The sequence below is a fragment of the Melospiza georgiana genome, chromosome 3, assembly GCF_028018845.1.
Source record: "Melospiza georgiana isolate bMelGeo1 chromosome 3, bMelGeo1.pri, whole genome shotgun sequence".
Lineage (NCBI taxonomy): Eukaryota > Metazoa > Chordata > Aves > Passeriformes > Passerellidae > Melospiza > Melospiza georgiana.
The window spans coordinates 111465437-111482913 of NC_080432.1; the positions used below are offsets into that span (position 1 = coordinate 111465437).

Sequence of the window (17477 nt, forward strand, 5' to 3'; positions counted from 1 at the left end):
TTTCATTATTTCCTCACCTTCATTAAGTACTTTGAAAACCACAAATACAAAACATAACCAAAAATATTATTCTTATTGGGGTATCTAAAAAAGTACAGTGGACAAATTTTGCTTATTGTTTTAATAAAGAATTCAGTAGAACCTTCGCCGTATTTATAGCAAAATTTAAAGTTGTTTCAATTTAATTTTTCTATATCAGTGATGTTCAAAATCACTTGGGTGAACTCTATTTCCAGTCTTTAGGCAACCTGCAATCAGCACTCACATATACGTAATACAATGCAAATAGTTTTCTCATTGCAATGGTTTCATTTCTCCATCAATTGAAAACAAATACATTGAATTTGTGCAAAATTCAACTGAGTAGCTATAGTTTCTCCATGGTATGTATAGAATTTCACCACAAAGATGCATTTAGGAGAACACCTTTTTATGCAAATGCTATAAGATGCAGTGTGCTGTCTAAGAGCAAAAATAGTGTTCATGTATCACTGAAAACTGTCTTATTTCATTTTAGTACATATTCTGGAACACTTACACAGGCAAATGTAATGTATTATGCAAGTGATGTACTGTGCAGATAAGACCTTAATCACATTTTGTCTTCACTAAATATAAAACCAGTTGTTTTTTTTTCTCAGCTACTGACTGCTTTGAATAAATGTGGTCCTCTAACTTCCACTACTCTCTAATATATTAATTACTGAATTAGCTTTTAGTTTCTGACTTTGTCCCACACTCTCCAAGAAAGCTTTCCTGTCCTTCAAAATGGGTTGCATTTCTCCAGTATATTTATCCAGATGCTCTATCCAAATCTGCTCTCTCTGATTCATTAAAGTATGTTGAGACTTCATATACTGTCTGGAAATCAACTAGCTGAAGCTAAGGAACAAAAATAGTTGAAGGAAGTTCTTTCAGGGTTGCTTCTACTTGTAGTTGTGATCTTAGGGTCAGTGAGCCAAAGAGAAGAGCTAGCCATTGCTGATGCTTCTCCCAGGACTTTATTAAACAGCTTTGAGTGCAGCTGAAGCCAGCCACTTTCATTGTCTGAGTTAGTGCTGGGCTCGGATAGCCAAATGCCCACGAGAATCTGTGACCTTTTAATTCACATGAAGTAGTTGAGTTCATTCATTCACCATTAATGAAATCTGTGTTTCAGGATTTGAGGGCACTTACTGCGAAGTTAACAGTGATGAGTGCATCTCCCATCCATGTCAGAATGGAGGCCTCTGTGTGGATGGGGTCAACCACTACAGGTCAGGAAAATTACTTGGATGACAGATATGATACATGGCTTTTTATCATCTAGCTTTTCCTTTTGTACTCTGAATGTCTAGTGCTTGCTGACCTTCAGTGAAGGGGGGCAGGGTTTGTAATGCGTTTGACAGTTACATTACAGTCTAAATCTTCTTGTGTGCAAAAAGTAATACATATTCACCATAAGTATGACCCCAAGAATTTATTGTAGGACTAATTAAAATCACAAGGATCCAATTTAAAAAAGCAGAGTTGTTAGGCCACTTACAGTAGTACAAACAATCTGAGTTGAAATCAATAGAAAAACTTAATGAAGAATATAGTTATAGCTGTTACATAAGAAATCTTGCAATTATGTCTCTTTGATTACCCTTACAAAGTCTGTGTGCATCCTGTGATCAGTGATCTTGTTCTTCTTAGAGAACTGGCAGTCTTATTGCAGGTCACTGGCAGGTGTCAGAATGAGAGAAAAGCAGCTCAGGCCAAGGTGAATTCGTGAATTCTAAGTAAGCCCTTGCACAGTGGGGTCAGCACAAAGCCTGTGGCCTTCAGCAAACGATAACCAAGGGCTTCAGACACTCTACTTGTTGGTGCTTGATAAAGTACCGCCCTTTGCAGTAACCAGTAAAAAGCAAACATGATTTTGGTACTATTTAATTAATACCTCCCAACATCTGCCATATTTTTCCTGAACTTTTGTAATGACCTTAAAAATAATATAGTGATATCCTTTTTGCTAGGTGCTCCTGCCAACATGGCTTTACTGGGACCCTATGTGAAGTGGAGATTAATGAATGCTTATCAAGACCGTGCAAGAACAATGGAACTTGCCTGGATCTCATAAACAGGTTAGTCGCTACTAAATTAAAAATTTCCCTGATTTCCTTATGTTAATTATAGGTTTGGATGGAACCTTCACCAGACAAGTTAAAATGTACTAAGCAAATGCTACTGGCTCAGTTTTTTGATTCCTATGTGATCTTAAAGAAAGCAGGAAAAATGTCTTTTGCATAACTTGTCCTTTTCCTCCATACTTTTACTTTTTTTTTTTGTTTTTAATTTTGAAAAAGACTGAAATAGAAGAAAATTGATCTTGTTAGATTGGTACAAACCCTGTGTTCGTTCAACAGCACTTCACAAGTTATTCAGGGACTTGTGCCAGAAGATCAGTAGCCCTTAATTAATTTCTTAAGTCTTCAGTTAAAATTACTGTGCCAAATTGTTCTATTAATTTACCAAAAAGTAAATCACCCTCTTTGCTTCAGAAACATGGAAATTAGAAAACTCTGTTCATTATTTTAATATGGATGAGGATTAGGGACACCAGCTTGGCATCCGGAGATTCATATGGCTTTAAAGTATTGCATACTTTAAAGATCCCATAGATTCCATTGTTACTTCCATTGACATACCTGATTTTTCTTTTTCTGAAGATTCATTTGTAACTGTGCACCTGGATACTATGGGTCTCTGTGTGAGATGGATGTAAATGAGTGTGAAACTTTGCCTTGTTTACATGGAGGCAGCTGCATCAACAGGCTTGGGGGCTATCGGTGTCTCTGTCTACCTGGATTTACAGGTATGATCTACTCTTACAGCCAAGTAGCTTATTTCACAGGTTTTGCATGGTTTTAATGTTATAGCAAGAACAATAATTAATCTCCTTATTGGAGGATAAATCAATACTAACTTAAAAATAGTTTTATCTAATTCTCCTGAAGTAGCTCAAGATTATTGATATTAAGACTTGAATTATAATTTCTTTAATCACCCATACATTCAGTTAAAATGAGTGATTGTATAGTATAAAGAAAATTAATGTGTATTCTTTTTAATTCAGCCAGGAAAAAAACTATTACCATAGGTACAGAGTAAATTTTGCAAACGAGAATATGCTACCTTGTCATTCGAATTTGTACAGAACCATAGAAACACCTTGACTTTTGACCAATTTGATTGACACCATTCCCTTTAGTGCTAATCTGTACATTTTTACACAGTCAGGAAAAAATATTTAATGATAGAGATGCAGTAAAATTTCCCTAAAATGATGTTGACTTTTATTTAAATGTTCAGTGTGCTGCTGAGCTAGTTCATACACAATGTTTTGATAGATCCATCTTAAGCAACATGAAAAGACACGGGATCATATGACTGCAGAAATATTTACAGTTGAAATTATTCAAATTGAATCATTTCTACATTTTTTTCTGCATAAAATTGTTTTTCCTATCTATCCCAGCCTGTGATGAATACCACATAAAGTACAAGATAAAAAAGGATGCAATTTGCATCCACTGAACTGAGAGGAATGTAATTCTCCACAGAACAAAGAACAAGTACAGTTATGGGAATTTCTATATAGCTGTGTATCCCTCTTCCATTCACCACATATCTAAGTCCACATATCATTTGTGCGTTGTTGTTCAAAATTATCCTTGACATTACAGCAAAAAGTGAAAAAATATAATTTTCCTGCCTAAATCTTTTAAAGTCTCCCCCTGCAATATTTTCTTCAGATGGCCTGTGTTCTAAGTAGTACTTCTTGGGTGCCACAGAAACTTCTGTTCATTAGGCAGTGGTGCTGCAGATGTAATTTCGAATAAATATTAAAACAGTTGTATTAAACTTTATGTACGTGCTTTTGTAAGAATTCCCTGTTATATTAATAAAAGACAAGACATCTGCACATGAGCACTTAGGAGATTCTAATTTGAAAAGGAACAAGCAATCTGCAGGTGTGCTTTTGTCTTGATTTTTCATTATTGACAAAGCAGTTTGACTTTAGTGCTTTTCTCTAACATATTTAACCAACAAGGACAATATGTTGGGTTTTGTTCTGGGTTTTTTTGTGATTCTTTTTTTTCCAATTAGCTGTAATTTAGGAAGAACTTTTCTTTCAAAGAACAGGCCCCTTTAAAGACAGATGACAGCATGAATTGTTTCCAACGATCAGTTAAATTAAAAAAAAGTTTTAATATGCTGAGAATTTTAATCATCAACTATTAAAATATTATACACTTATAAATGAATGGAAACTGGAAACAAATTAAAATAAATTTAATTGTCTGGGCCAAATTATGTCAGTATATTTCATTTTGTTTATTAAATCTTATTTTGAAAGTACTAACTTTTATTAGATACTCCGAATGTTTTTCCTGATCATCATGTAATTTACTGTCTTAGAGAAGCCAGTCTTTAGACACTGATCTCTGCTCTGTTGCCTCTAAAATTTTGGTATATAATGTATCTTTTATTTTAAATTCTTAAGTTATTTAAAATAGAACTTTAACTTCACCATGGATTTATCTTATTTAGGATTTATTTTACATTGTTCATAACTTTATTTCATTTTAAATAGATTAAAAAAATACTTAAGAAATAATTTGTAAACCATTTAAATATAGTTTGTTATCCACACTGCTAATCTAACATCTAATGCTTTGCATATCACATAGACTTAAAAAAGATGATCACCTTTCAGAATAAAAATGCTCAGGTGTATTCTGACATGATTTCGCTGGCAGCAACAATGATCTTCCTAAGCTCTAAATATCACTAATGCACCCTGACTAAAATCCTTACACCAGATACTTTGGAGAATAAAGCTTTGGTGATCTGGGCATATAAGAAACTGTTTATTTCCTAGAGCAAAATAAGAAGTGATTTCATAAAGCAGTTCTGAAAGTTCTGAGTAGAATAGCTCTTTACTCAGATCACAGCTGTTACTGCTTGTTGCTTGTATGTTGGTGGTACCAGAGTGTTAGATATAAAAACACTCAATGGAAGCTACCTTGTGAGTCACTGAATCTAAAATCTGTTTGGTCTAGATAGCTATTTGTTGGCTGGAGTAATGAATGTTAGTGCTTATAACAATAACTGTTAAATTTATACTTCAAATCTAAAGAAACTAACAACTAAACCTTTTGTTTTCTAATGAGACTTCATGTACATGGAGGATAGATATTTTGAGCAAGAAAACACTCTGCTTCCATAGTCTTCTTTACACTAAAATAGCCTTTGAAATATGTATTACTCAGGGACTGCTTTTCTCTGCATGATTTCAGAACACTTTGATTTTGCAAATGTTACTGCAAATACAGGAAATTTTTTGATAATCTAAGGATGCCAAAGAGTATGTAACAATTATTTTGGCTTGATAGGTTACCAAGGTTCTTTGTGAGGGAATCTGAAGATACACTTTAAACGAGCGGAAGTTTCATGACTGTTTGTGGAATTATAAATGAAATGGAATTTAACCAGCAAATTAAAACTAGAAGCAAAATGTAATCTAGGAGTACAGCTATACCTTCATTGATGCAAAGCTGTCTGACACATTCTGAATGTGCACTCCTACAAAATGATAAAAAATATATATCTCAATATTTCACTGAGTTTGATATTAAAAAAAATAACAAAAACACTGATATTAATTTCACTTCAAATTCTCAGTATAACATGTGTATTTAAACACAATGTGTTGCGATCTCTTGCCCTGAAAGTCACTTTAATGGCTGAGGTGTTAACCTCTTCTTCTAAATCTTGCCACCTGAATAATCTTATGTCAAAATATAACCCAGATGATTCAGACATGCTTCAAGTGAAATAATTTTCACTAATGAAAAATTTATTATATATTCAAGTATAAACCATAAGTGTCTGGGTCACCAACTCTGCTGTAAAATGGATTTAATAAGAATACACGTTTTTGACTCTGGAACTTTGTTAATTTTTAATTGCTTAATTTGAAAATATTCTAGGATTACCAAATTGTGACTGTCTTCATTGAACGACTTGATCATTCCTTAGACTTTACTTTCTGGTTTTCTTTATTTGAGGCTAAGAAAACAATTTTAAGATCTCTTTGAGAGACTAAAGTGTTTGGGTTTTCTTTAAATGCGTTGGGTTGACCTTGTCCTGCTGCCAGCTGATCATCCAGCTGTTCTTTCAGTCCCTTTCATCAACAGAATAAGAAAAGAAAGTAAAGATGAAAAAATTAATGGGTCAGCAACATAGAAAGTAACATTGAGTGCACTCTCAGTAAGTTTGCCAATGACACCAAGCTGCGTGGCTCAGCTGATCTACTTGGAGGGAAGGAATGACATCCAGAGGGCCCTGGCCACACTGGAGTGATGGACCCGCAGGAACCTCATGAAGCTTAGCAAGGCCGAGTGCAAGGTCTTGCATGTGGGTCTGGACAATCCCAAACTGGAACTGTTTGACAAGGAAGTCAGGTCAACATGGCACTTGCAGCCCAGAAAGCCACCCATATTGTGGACTGCAGCAAAAGCAATGTGCCCAGCAGGTTAAGGGAGGTGATTTTCCCTCTCTGCTTTACTCCTGGAAACTCCCACCTCTGTCTAGCTCAGGTGTCCCAGCATAAGAACAACACAGACCCTTTGGAATAAGTCCAGAAGAGGGTAACGAAAAAGGGTGAGAGGATTGGAACACCTCTCCTGTGGAGACAGACCAAAAAGTTTGGGGCTGTTAAGCCTGGAGAAGAGAGACGTTATAGCGGCCTTCAAGTGTGTGCAGGAGGGCTGTGAGAAACCTACAGAGGGACTCTAAAAATGTCACATAATGATAGAACAAGGGGGAATGGTTATAAGCTAAAAGAGGAAGTGTGGGATCTCAGCACCTCAGGACTGATGTGCAGAGTGGCCAAGACCACCCTTGGGGGGCTCGGGAGTCCTGGAATGTTGCCAGAAGTGTCTGGTGGCTGGACTTTGATCCTACACAGGAGACAACACCTATATGAGGATGGGAGGATTTCATTTCAATGGTGAAGGGATAAGTTAGTTAGAGTGAAACACAGGGTTTAAGATTTCTGTAAAGGGGGGTCTAAAGAAGTAAGATGGAGGAATTGGGGCGTGTCCTGTCCTTCTTCTTCTTCTTCTTAGCCTCCATCTTCTGTGGTGATGTTGGCACTTTGGGATTGGTTATTACTAAAAGTGCACTGGTTAATAAGGGTAAAAGGTATTGGGGAAAATTGATAAATATTTTATACAAAATTTCGAGTATAAAGATAGGTGACCGCCCCGGGGGCTCTCAGTGTGCTCATGGCTGGCTGCTGTGCAGACTCTGTCGGGCCAAGAGAAAATCTTTTAGATAAACAATTAGTAAACACCGAGACCGAGAAAAGATCTGAAGCCTCTTCTCGTCCTTTGAAGCGCGAGCAGTCCAAGGCCACCCCGGGCCTTTCCAGGCCACCTAAACAGCCGGGAAACCGACAAGGAAGCTGTGTCTGTCATGAGGCAATCCCTGGTCTCTTCTCACAGAAGGTGCCTTGCAGCCCCTCCATCAACACTTTCTCACCTTCAGTCATTATTAAAAATAAGATTTCAGTGGCTAAAATAGAATATGTCTTAAAGTGAGCTAAACAAATTCAAAATCCCTGTTCAAATGGCCAATTACTGGCTATCATCCAAAAGATGACAAAAAATGACTAAGTACCATGAAGTCACTGATTTCAGTAATTTCTGCAGAGCAGTAATTATTCCTTAGCTTTAAATAGTTATTCTGATAAGCACAGATCTCTCTTTCTTATCTTCCCTATGAGATGAGTACAAACTGACATTTGGAAGTGACTAAGTGTGTACTTAAGTTATAGGGTAAATGAAGTCAAAATCTTAGCTTAAATAACTCAGCTTGTATTTTATCTTTTACGTCAGTTTTGAGGCCCAGTCTTCCTTATCATCAGCCTCAGACCTGGCTGTTCCTCTGATCTATGTGACAATGGAAACTGCTCCATTTTTCCTACAATAGGTTCACCCAACAAAAAAGTCCCACAAAATCTAATCAGCAAAAAGGGAGAGAAGTTTACTTTGTCTTTTTGACCTTCCCAGCTGCTTTTACAGCTTTGTACTGCCAGTCAGCTCTGCTAGTGATTGCATCAGCACTCCTGAAGCCTCATGGCGTTTCTTGCTGTTGATATCTAGTGGAAGAAGGGTAACTACACTTCTAACTGAAGTGACCACTTATTTAGTCAGATAGGAGGAATGTAATGGCATGCTCCTTGAGATGTTAAAGCAAGAGGCAGCTTACATATAAAGAGGCCAAAACTGACTGGCACACTGAGAACAAATTCAACATGCAGAATGACAGATCTTCGTTTCTGTACTTAATGTAGAGTTTTTGGTGTCTGTCTTTTAGTTTTAATATTAGAGTATTTACATATGTTTGGGGAACTTTAGAAAAACTTTAGGTTTGGTGAACACACCATAAGAATGGCACAAATTTGCTTCATGCATTTTTCTGAGATGAGCTATAATGTCTGTGCTGTATTCTGATTGGTGAGGAAAGGAGGGGACACTTTTGCTGGACTTGTTGAGCTTGACCACTATTCAGGAAAGATGTCCTAGGCCAGAAAGAACAGTAGAACACTAGAACAGTAAGGTGTAATCTCATTGAGTATTTGGCCTGAAGTGACAAATCGGGACTGCTCACTGTCTCTCCTGGGAGCCAAGGTCAGGACACAAACATTCTTTTTCGTCTCAAAGTGACTTCTGGCTTACTAAGAAGAGCCTTAAGACATACTTTATACAGTTAAGTTTTAGTCTGGTAGCAACTTTGCTTCTTTGCTGCTCCTCCTTGTTCATGAAAGAGTGTTCAAGAAGGTATGGCAAACAGGAACCCCTGACTGAGCTCAGATGCAGAGAAGCAGCACACATTCAGTGAAAGGAGCAAGCACGAGCTACTTAGGAGGAATAGCCCAAGTTTGTAGAATTGAAATTAGGAAAGGAAAAGCTACACTAGAGCTGAGAAAAGTGAAATGTGTGATGCCATAAGAAAGCCTTTTATATACATTGGGAGCAGAAGGAAGGACAACAAAAAAGTGGACCTATTTCTCAGTGGGCTGGGGGACCTTGTGACAAAAGGCATGGAAGAATCTGCGGCATGCAAAGCTTTCTTCAGGTTTTATGACTAAAGATCAGGCTTAAGCCTTCCAGTGTTCTAAGCTTTGTGGTAGAGTTGACGATATTCCTTTTTTAACGGGCCTCCTGATAGAATATGATCAATTAACAACAATCAAATTTTTGCCAATCTAGTTGTCCACCCTTCCAGACTATAAAGTCCTAACTTGTGTACAGGAATATTGTGGGAGACAGTGTCAAAGCCATGCTAAAATCATGATAAGTGACATACACTCCTAGGAGCTCCAGAGCTGTTAGAGTTGCTCCCTAACTATTACTGCTAACTAGGAGAGACTTTGTACTTTTCATCCAGTGTAACTTTGGAGGGATCTTTGAATGTATTTAGGTATGTCATTGCGCATGCTTTAAAGGAGTTTATTTTGTAAGAGTTACAAAGACCCAGGGGATTGAAATCTCAATTTCCACACAAATTGCTCTGCTACAAATACTGAGACAAGGGAACATTTAAGCGGCTCTAATGTGAGAACACCACAAAGGAACACTACATATCATAATGCCAGTCTATTCTTCTGTGACTCCATAATATTTCTTTGAGCTTTCTGTAAGTTGCAAATGTATTTAATATCCTTCATATTAAATTATTGTAGCATTTAGAAAATATTTTAAATTATATAAGAATATTTCAATAACTATTTCTCATGCTGCATTTTGTTTTACTGTGGACTGAAAAATTCTTGACTGGTTTTAGCCAGGACAGGGTTAATTTTTGTAATAGCTAGAAAGGGGTATGACTAAGGTTGGGATGCTATTCTATACCACTTCAGGTCGTTGTTGGGAGCAGGAGGAAAGGGAGTCTCCCCTCTGGGGAGAGGGGGTCCTTCCAGTCAAGAAAACCTGCTGGGGAAAACTGTCCAGTATTTATTTATTTTAATGGGCTTTCCATGTAAATTTTTTAAATTGATGTTGTTGTTATTGTTAATTTCCTTATCTCATAGTTCTTTCCAATAATTTTTTCTTGTCTCAGCTCTTGATCTTTGCCTTTTGTGCCTCCGGTTGGAGGGGGAGAAGGGAAGAGGCAGCATGGTTCTAATGCCAGCACTGAATTGGGAAATATGGTTCCTAACCCACAACAACTGGGAACTAGTTAGAAAGAAAGAAACAAATTAATCAGATATAACTAGTAAGATAGAAACAAGCAATTCATCACTTAAGAACCTGTGGATGTTTCAGTCGTTCACAGCAATAAATATCTAAAGCAATGAATGCTGACAGATGGTTTCACTTTGCAGAACACAGCATGCTATATGTTAAAACATGTCCTATAAAGATGAGCTTCTTATTCTGAAAAAATATGTGCCATGATAGCATCTTTTTGGATTTATATGGGAGAGGTTGAATTTGACCAGATTTTTATTAAAGAGTGTAAAAAAAATTACAAGGGTATAATAAAATACATTCTAGTCACAAGTAATTTTTCATATAACATCATCACAAACTTGTTGCATTTTCATTTGCTCCCTTGTATCCACATCATACTTCCGATCCTATGCATTTTGTCATTGACTAGGTTACTGGATCAAGCTGTACAGGGGAAATTTCATTCTTGAATCAGAATAAATCAAGTTGGAAGGGTCCTTCTGAAGTCTCTAGTCCAATTGCTTGCTGAAATCAGTTTTAGCTATGGGGTCAGACCAGGATGCTCAAGTCTTTGTCCAGTTGGATCTGGAAAACCTCCAAGAACAGAACAGTTCTTATCTCTGACAGAATATTTAAACTGTAATGTGAATAATACATTGCTTTACTCATAGTAAATGTGATTTCTTGTATTCCCAGAAGAGAAAGAGAAGTTGAATTTTTAGTTGAACAGCAAACTTTGTCTTTTATTGTCATTTGACTCTAAAAAATGCATAAAAATGCTTCTGTTTTAAATAAGACCATTATATACAACATAAAACATGCCTAATGGAGAAGAAAATGAAAACTACTACTACTACTAATGATACTAGTAATAATAATAATAGGTATATAATTTTAATATTAGTGTATCCTGGAGGCATTCATGTTATAGAGTGATTTGGAAATAAATATGAATATTTTTTTTACACAAAGCTGTACTTACATTGCTTTAGAGTGGTGACAGAACATTTTTTTCTTTATGCCTTTAACACATAGTACAACTCTTCAAATTTGCCCTTATTTCAATTTTATTTTACATGTCATTTTATATCACAATGTTAAAATAATAAAAACCTACTATACTGGATAAAACATATTTTTATCTGTAAGATATGTGAGTGTGTTTATACTAATATATGAAATACAGGAAATATATACATATTATATTCATACTATATATTAATACATATTATATTCAGTGCAACATATCAATACAATTCTTTTCTCCAGATTGAACTACATTTGTTCAAACGAGAAATGCATTGTTTCTTAGAAATTTGTCTTTCACTTACAAGTTTTCAGTTATCTTTCAGTTTTAAAAGTTTTCCTCAATTTTACCAAAGTCATTGATCACACTAAATCCTATATTCTTAGAGTCAAAATTAAGAAGTTGAATTGATATTTGCAGCTTTCCTGGCTGCAGTGTGACAATGTGACATTGCCTCCTCTGGAAGTATTGACAACTATGTTAATTTTCTTATGATATGTCCTATATTGAGACATTAATTAATAGATTTAATGCATGGTTTCAGGTTTATCTTGTTCTATATCCCTTTTTGTAAGTTTATTCAACTGCCAACTAGATCTTGATTCTTAACTGCTATGTCTTTAGGTGTGGCTTGTATGAGTATCATATTCCTTCAAACAAAGAGAAGAAAGAAATCATGATCCAATCTAAAGTTCAAATATCTAAATAACTTTATAAGCTACATGTGATATTTTTATATTTTATCCTTCTGGTTCTTGTATTCACTTTTCAATTAAATGGGAAAATATACTTCTCAAGAGCCATGCATATGTATCCAAGGTCCCTAATTGATATTTAATGAAAAGAAAGGTTGTCAAAGTTTCAAACTGAGGAAATTAAAATTTTTATTTATTTTAATTATTTTGTTTCCTGTGGTCTAATCTTATCTTGTAAAGTTCTCTGCAGTGGATATCAAACCTTGTCGAAACAAAGAAAAAGATACTTCAAAATAGGTGGCAACTTTTCAAATTTACTGCAGTCCAATCAGCACCAATTGAATTTGACTTGATATATGTGAAATAATTGCCTGAAATAAGTCTATTACTGACACAAAGTACAATATAAATAGAAAATCTAAATCTCTGGTATTAGTCACTAAGTTATAATAAATCTTACTTAAGATGAAATCAACAAAAACAAGCTCAGTGACCTTTTCAGCCTAGTTTTCCTTGCACAACTCATAGAAAGTTTTCTTAACAGATTATTCATTACAGTCTGAATGAGACAATGCTAAAATGATGTTGAAAGGGTGACAAGATTAATGTCAATGTGACAAAGTGACTACTTGTTCTTTGCAGTCAGTTACTATTTTTAAGTATTTTTTTATATTTGTAAGAAATTATTTATCAAATAATACATTTTCTTTCTGTAACTAGAATATGCTCTGCAATATACTTTTTAGTATTTCTGCTCATGTTTATTTGTTAATTTTCATTTTTTAGATTTATGCTACAGATTTTTTGTTAATATACATAATTGGCTTCATTATTGGTTATTAAAATGATAAACCTATTGATTGCTCTTTTGATTCACACCTTTCTATCCTAAAATCTCATGGAATGGTCACAAGTAGTTTTCAATAATCTTTTAATATTTGATGCCAAAATTGAGTTGAACAAGGGAACTAGGTGCTGCTGAGCAATTCTGAAAGGAATCTCTCCTTTTCTCTCAGTTCTTTCTATTTTCAAAAAGATATAAAATTTTCAGTTACTGGCAAAAGACCAACTTTCTTTTTTTCTGTACCATGTGTAAATTAGTATAGCATGCTAATTTATTATTCTTTTCAATTTTTGAGTATATTCTCAACAATCAATTGCTTTTTTATCATGCATTTGTTTTTCTTTTCCAGGTAGAAAACATTTAACTTTATTGTTGCATAAAATTCTGTGTTCTTCCTTTTTGTCTTTTCAAACTATTCAATTCTCATCAATTGGTAACTTGAATTTTTAATCTTCTTAAGTAGCACTCAAATATCAGATATCAATCAGATGTCATCAATTTATAGTTCTCATTTTTAATTATGTATGTCAATATAACCATCCTTTTGTTATTTACACTATAGGAAATTCCACATGGATATTTTTTATTGATGAATATCGTGAACTATATGAACAATCTATGTAACTAAAAGCAATTATGTGGAAATATTGATATTAATAAATATAATGTTGATTTGAGTTTAGAATTTAAAACTTAGTTGCATTTTCTGGATTTTTAAACAGGTGATAGGTGTGAAGTAAATATAGATGAATGTATGTCTTCTCCTTGCCTCAACAATGGAAGTTGCATTGATGGCATCAGTTCCTACAAGTGTCACTGTAAGAGAGGTTTCATCGGAACAAACTGCGAGATAAATGTTAATGAATGCTCGCCAAATCCTTGTCTTCATGGAAGGTGCCTATTCTTATTTAACAATTATTATCTCCATGATAATGTACCTAACTAACAATATTCAAGACTTAATGATATGGGATGTTTGATAAATATACTTTTAATTATGTTCTTCCATAAAGTAAGAGTACAAGCACACTTAAAGATGACAGATGTTGCCTGCTTAATCTAATTTAATATAGTGGCATTATCTCGATTTCTCCTGCATTTTTGTTCATTACTATAACTAGTATTCAGTAAGTGGGGATTAATTAGTGTTTAATATACTTAAGAGAAAATCTTTAGCTGTTACATGCCAACAGTTGAAAAGAGAAGATGTGTCCTAATGTGACAATCAAAATCCTTACAAAATGCCTAAGCACCCACAGTAGGCACATTTGAAATCCATTATAAAAGTACTATATACTATGTATTACAGTAGGTTACATCAGACCACTACTTTGAAATGCATGGAATGATACTACTAGTGCTATATCTGGAACTAAATAAGTAAAGAGCTAATTAACACTCTTTTATATTTCAGATGCATAGATCTCATTGATGGGTATCAATGCTCTTGTGAACCTGGATGGACCAGCTCAAGATGTGAGATAAATATTAATGTAGGTTTTCAAAATGTTTTTTTAATTATAGGGGAAAAGGTAAAATGTTGTTGAAACTCAGTTTTTATTTAGTTAACCTCTGAAGTCAGTATATCAAAAATGTATGACAGAAATTCAGATATTTAAAATCCATTCTGAAAAGTGCATTACTTTTTGCTTACATGACAGTGCATTACAAAAGACCATTAAAAAATGTCAAAAGAAGTTTAAAGGTGAAATGTGAATGATAAATCTGGAAAGCCACAGCAAACTAAGACAACATTACCTGAATATCCTTTGTCCCTCAGTTTGGGATGAATAGTATAATTACCTAATTTGTGTCTTTGAGTCTTATTTGCTGTAGTTTAGCTGCATATTTGAATAGTAAACCTCAAGGTACAATGTTCTACGCTGAAAGTTGCCATGGCTTGTCTTTAAATTTCAAAACCCATGAAATAATAGAATTCTACGGTACAAAACTATGGAGTACTAAATACACTGCCCACTTAGTCCTCTGAAGGTCATTAATAGTTTTATTGTTCTCATGCGGAATGGCTGTGGTCAAGAAGGGATCCATATATGTAAGTCTGTGCTGTGGAGATTCCCATGGTCAGCAAACCAGTTCATAGAAGGTGACTACATCTGGCAGAACAAATGAACAGAGTTTGCAATACTGACTACTCTTTGCAGAAAGTATTGAATTGATTTAGACTTTTTAAAGTTTTCTGCCAAATGGAGTTTAATATGATCTTGGGATATGATCCTTTTAAATGCATTTGATATCATGAGAAAATTGGGCATGAGAAAGTTTGGCATGAACCTTCCTTCAGCCTATCTGGCTTCTAATATTGCGCTACTGAATTGTCAAAAAACATTCCAAAATGTTACAAAACTTTCTTTTTAACTTATGCATTAATGCAGGAACTTTTCATAATTTATATTTACAGCTTGAAGTACTAAATAACTAAAAATGTGTCATATTACATAAAGGAAGTATGGTTCATAATTTTTCTGTTGAAAATCCAAGCCTCACATAAGGTGTAATTCCAGCTGGTATATTAGCTTCTAAACTCTTTTACAGAAAGAAAAAGCCAGAAAATAAGTAATCCAGCTCTATAGAATACTCATCATGATACAATAAGGAATGATATTGCAAATCTGTATGTTTATCAGCTGTTGCAAATTCTAATACAAAATACCCTTGGGTAATATTTTCTCCTGAACATCCATGATTTACACTTTTCTCCATTTAAGAGAACAAGAGATTAAATGACCTGTAGACAACATCATAAAATTATATTCAAAAGATAATCATATTTCATAGCGAGATGTTTGAAAATGCATAGATAGAAACTCATAGGAAGAGACAATATACATATACCTTTGACAGATAGGTCTGTCAGAGTAACAACTTCATTTTCTGATAGTCTTTCAATTTGCATGCAGTATGATTCCCAGATTACACTATGCTGCAAATGTCATATTTTAAAGGTTCTATCATTGCATTCCTGCTGCTCAGACATATATCATACCTATGCAAGTCTTACAGTGATCAGCCAGCCTTTCTGACTATGTAAGGGTATGCTTATCACAGTAATTGTAGTAGGCTTATGCTCTGTATTTGTTTTTTTCTAGATTAGCTTCAGCCACTTCTTCATTTTAAAAAATAATCATTATTCAATCTGATAAATATATATTTTTTTTTCTTTAGTAACTTGAAGGTACATTTCTTTGTATTAAGGGCTATGCAACTTCATTTTGTGCAGGAGCCAAGGTTCTGTTTAGAAGGGGGTCTACAGGAGTGGCTTTTGTGAGAACAGACCAGGGACTGCACCATGGTGGAAACAATCCATTTGAGTCAGCTCCAGCCAACCAACTGCAGGGAAGAGTTGAGCCTCTCACTTAAGATGATGGCACCTTTGTAGAAACATATTTAAGAAAGAGCAGAAAACACTGTTCAGCAGACAAAGGAGGGAGGAGCGAAAGAATTGTGAGAAACAATCAGGCAGTGTCCGAGGTCATTAAAGAAGGAGAGGGCAGAGGAACTCAGAATGCTGCAGCAGAGATTGTCGGAGCTGTAGCTCCTGAGGAGAATCATGGTGGAGCAGGTATTTGCCAGTGGTTCATGGAGAGAACCATGGTATTTGCCATGGTTCATGGAGCAGGTATTTGCCGTGGTTCATGGAGAGAACCATGGTATTTGCCATGGTTCATGGAGCAGGTATTTGCCAGCGGTTCATGGAGAGAACCATGGTATTTGTCATGGTTCATGGAGCAGGTATTTGCCAGCGGTTCATGGAGAGAACCATGGTATTTGCCATGGTTCATGGAGCAGGTATTTGCCAGTGGTTCATGGAGAGAACCATGGTATTTGCCATGGTTCATGGAGCAGGTATTTGCCAGTGGTTCACGGAGAGAACCATGGAATTTGCCATGGTTCATGGAGCAGGTATTTGCCAGTGGTTCATGGAGAGAACCATGGAATTTGCCATGGTTCATGGAGCGGTATTTGCCAGTGGTTCATGGAGAGAACCATGCCAGAGCAGGCATCAGCACTGCAGCCCACATAAGAGCCCATGCTGCTACATGTGAATATGGCCTGAGATTGTTGCAGCCCACGGAGTGCCCCAACAGGAGCAGGCTCTAGGCAAGACCTGTGATGCATGGAGAGAAGTCCAGGAGCAGTTTCATTCTGCAGCACATAAAGAGGACCCACACTGAAGCAGGGGAAAAGTGGGAGAAAGAAGGAGCAGCAAAGAGGAGCTGGTGTGAACTAAGATCCCTCTCTCCTTATCCCATCTAAACTTTTCAGGGTGAAATGAGGAAGTAGAACACTTTAAAATAGAGGAGTGAAGATGAGCCTGGGAAGAAGTGGAGTGTGGATTTATGTTTTCTTTCTGTTTCTCACTGGTCTATTTGTAGTTGAACGTAAATTATTATTTTACCAATGTCAAGTCTGATTTGTTACAGTAAATGGTAAGTGATCTCTCTGTCCTTACCAATCTAGGAGTTTTGTCATCTTCTTTTCTTTCCTTGTCATGTAGGAGGAGGGAGAGTGAGAGAATGGCTGAGTGGTTGTTACAAGGTCAGCAACTAAGATGATTCAAATAACCAGTTTAAAAATAATATTTATGTGTATATATGTATTTCCCTAGGCATACTTGGATCTTC

At 35.5% G+C, this 17477-nt stretch overlaps 1 protein-coding gene across 1 annotated transcript in view; it reads left to right on the plus strand.

Moving 5' to 3' along the window:
• Positions 1 to 17477, plus strand: part of EYS (eyes shut homolog) — a 701217-nt gene that overhangs the window by 281977 nt on the left and 401763 nt on the right. Inside the window, exons 24-28 of the mRNA XM_058021581.1 lie at positions 1160 to 1256; positions 1998 to 2105; positions 2691 to 2836; positions 13557 to 13728; positions 14249 to 14327. Of these exons, the coding sequence (XP_057877564.1) occupies positions 1160 to 1256; positions 1998 to 2105; positions 2691 to 2836; positions 13557 to 13728; positions 14249 to 14327 (602 nt within the window). The remainder of the gene's footprint in view (positions 1 to 1159; positions 1257 to 1997; positions 2106 to 2690; positions 2837 to 13556; positions 13729 to 14248; positions 14328 to 17477) is intronic.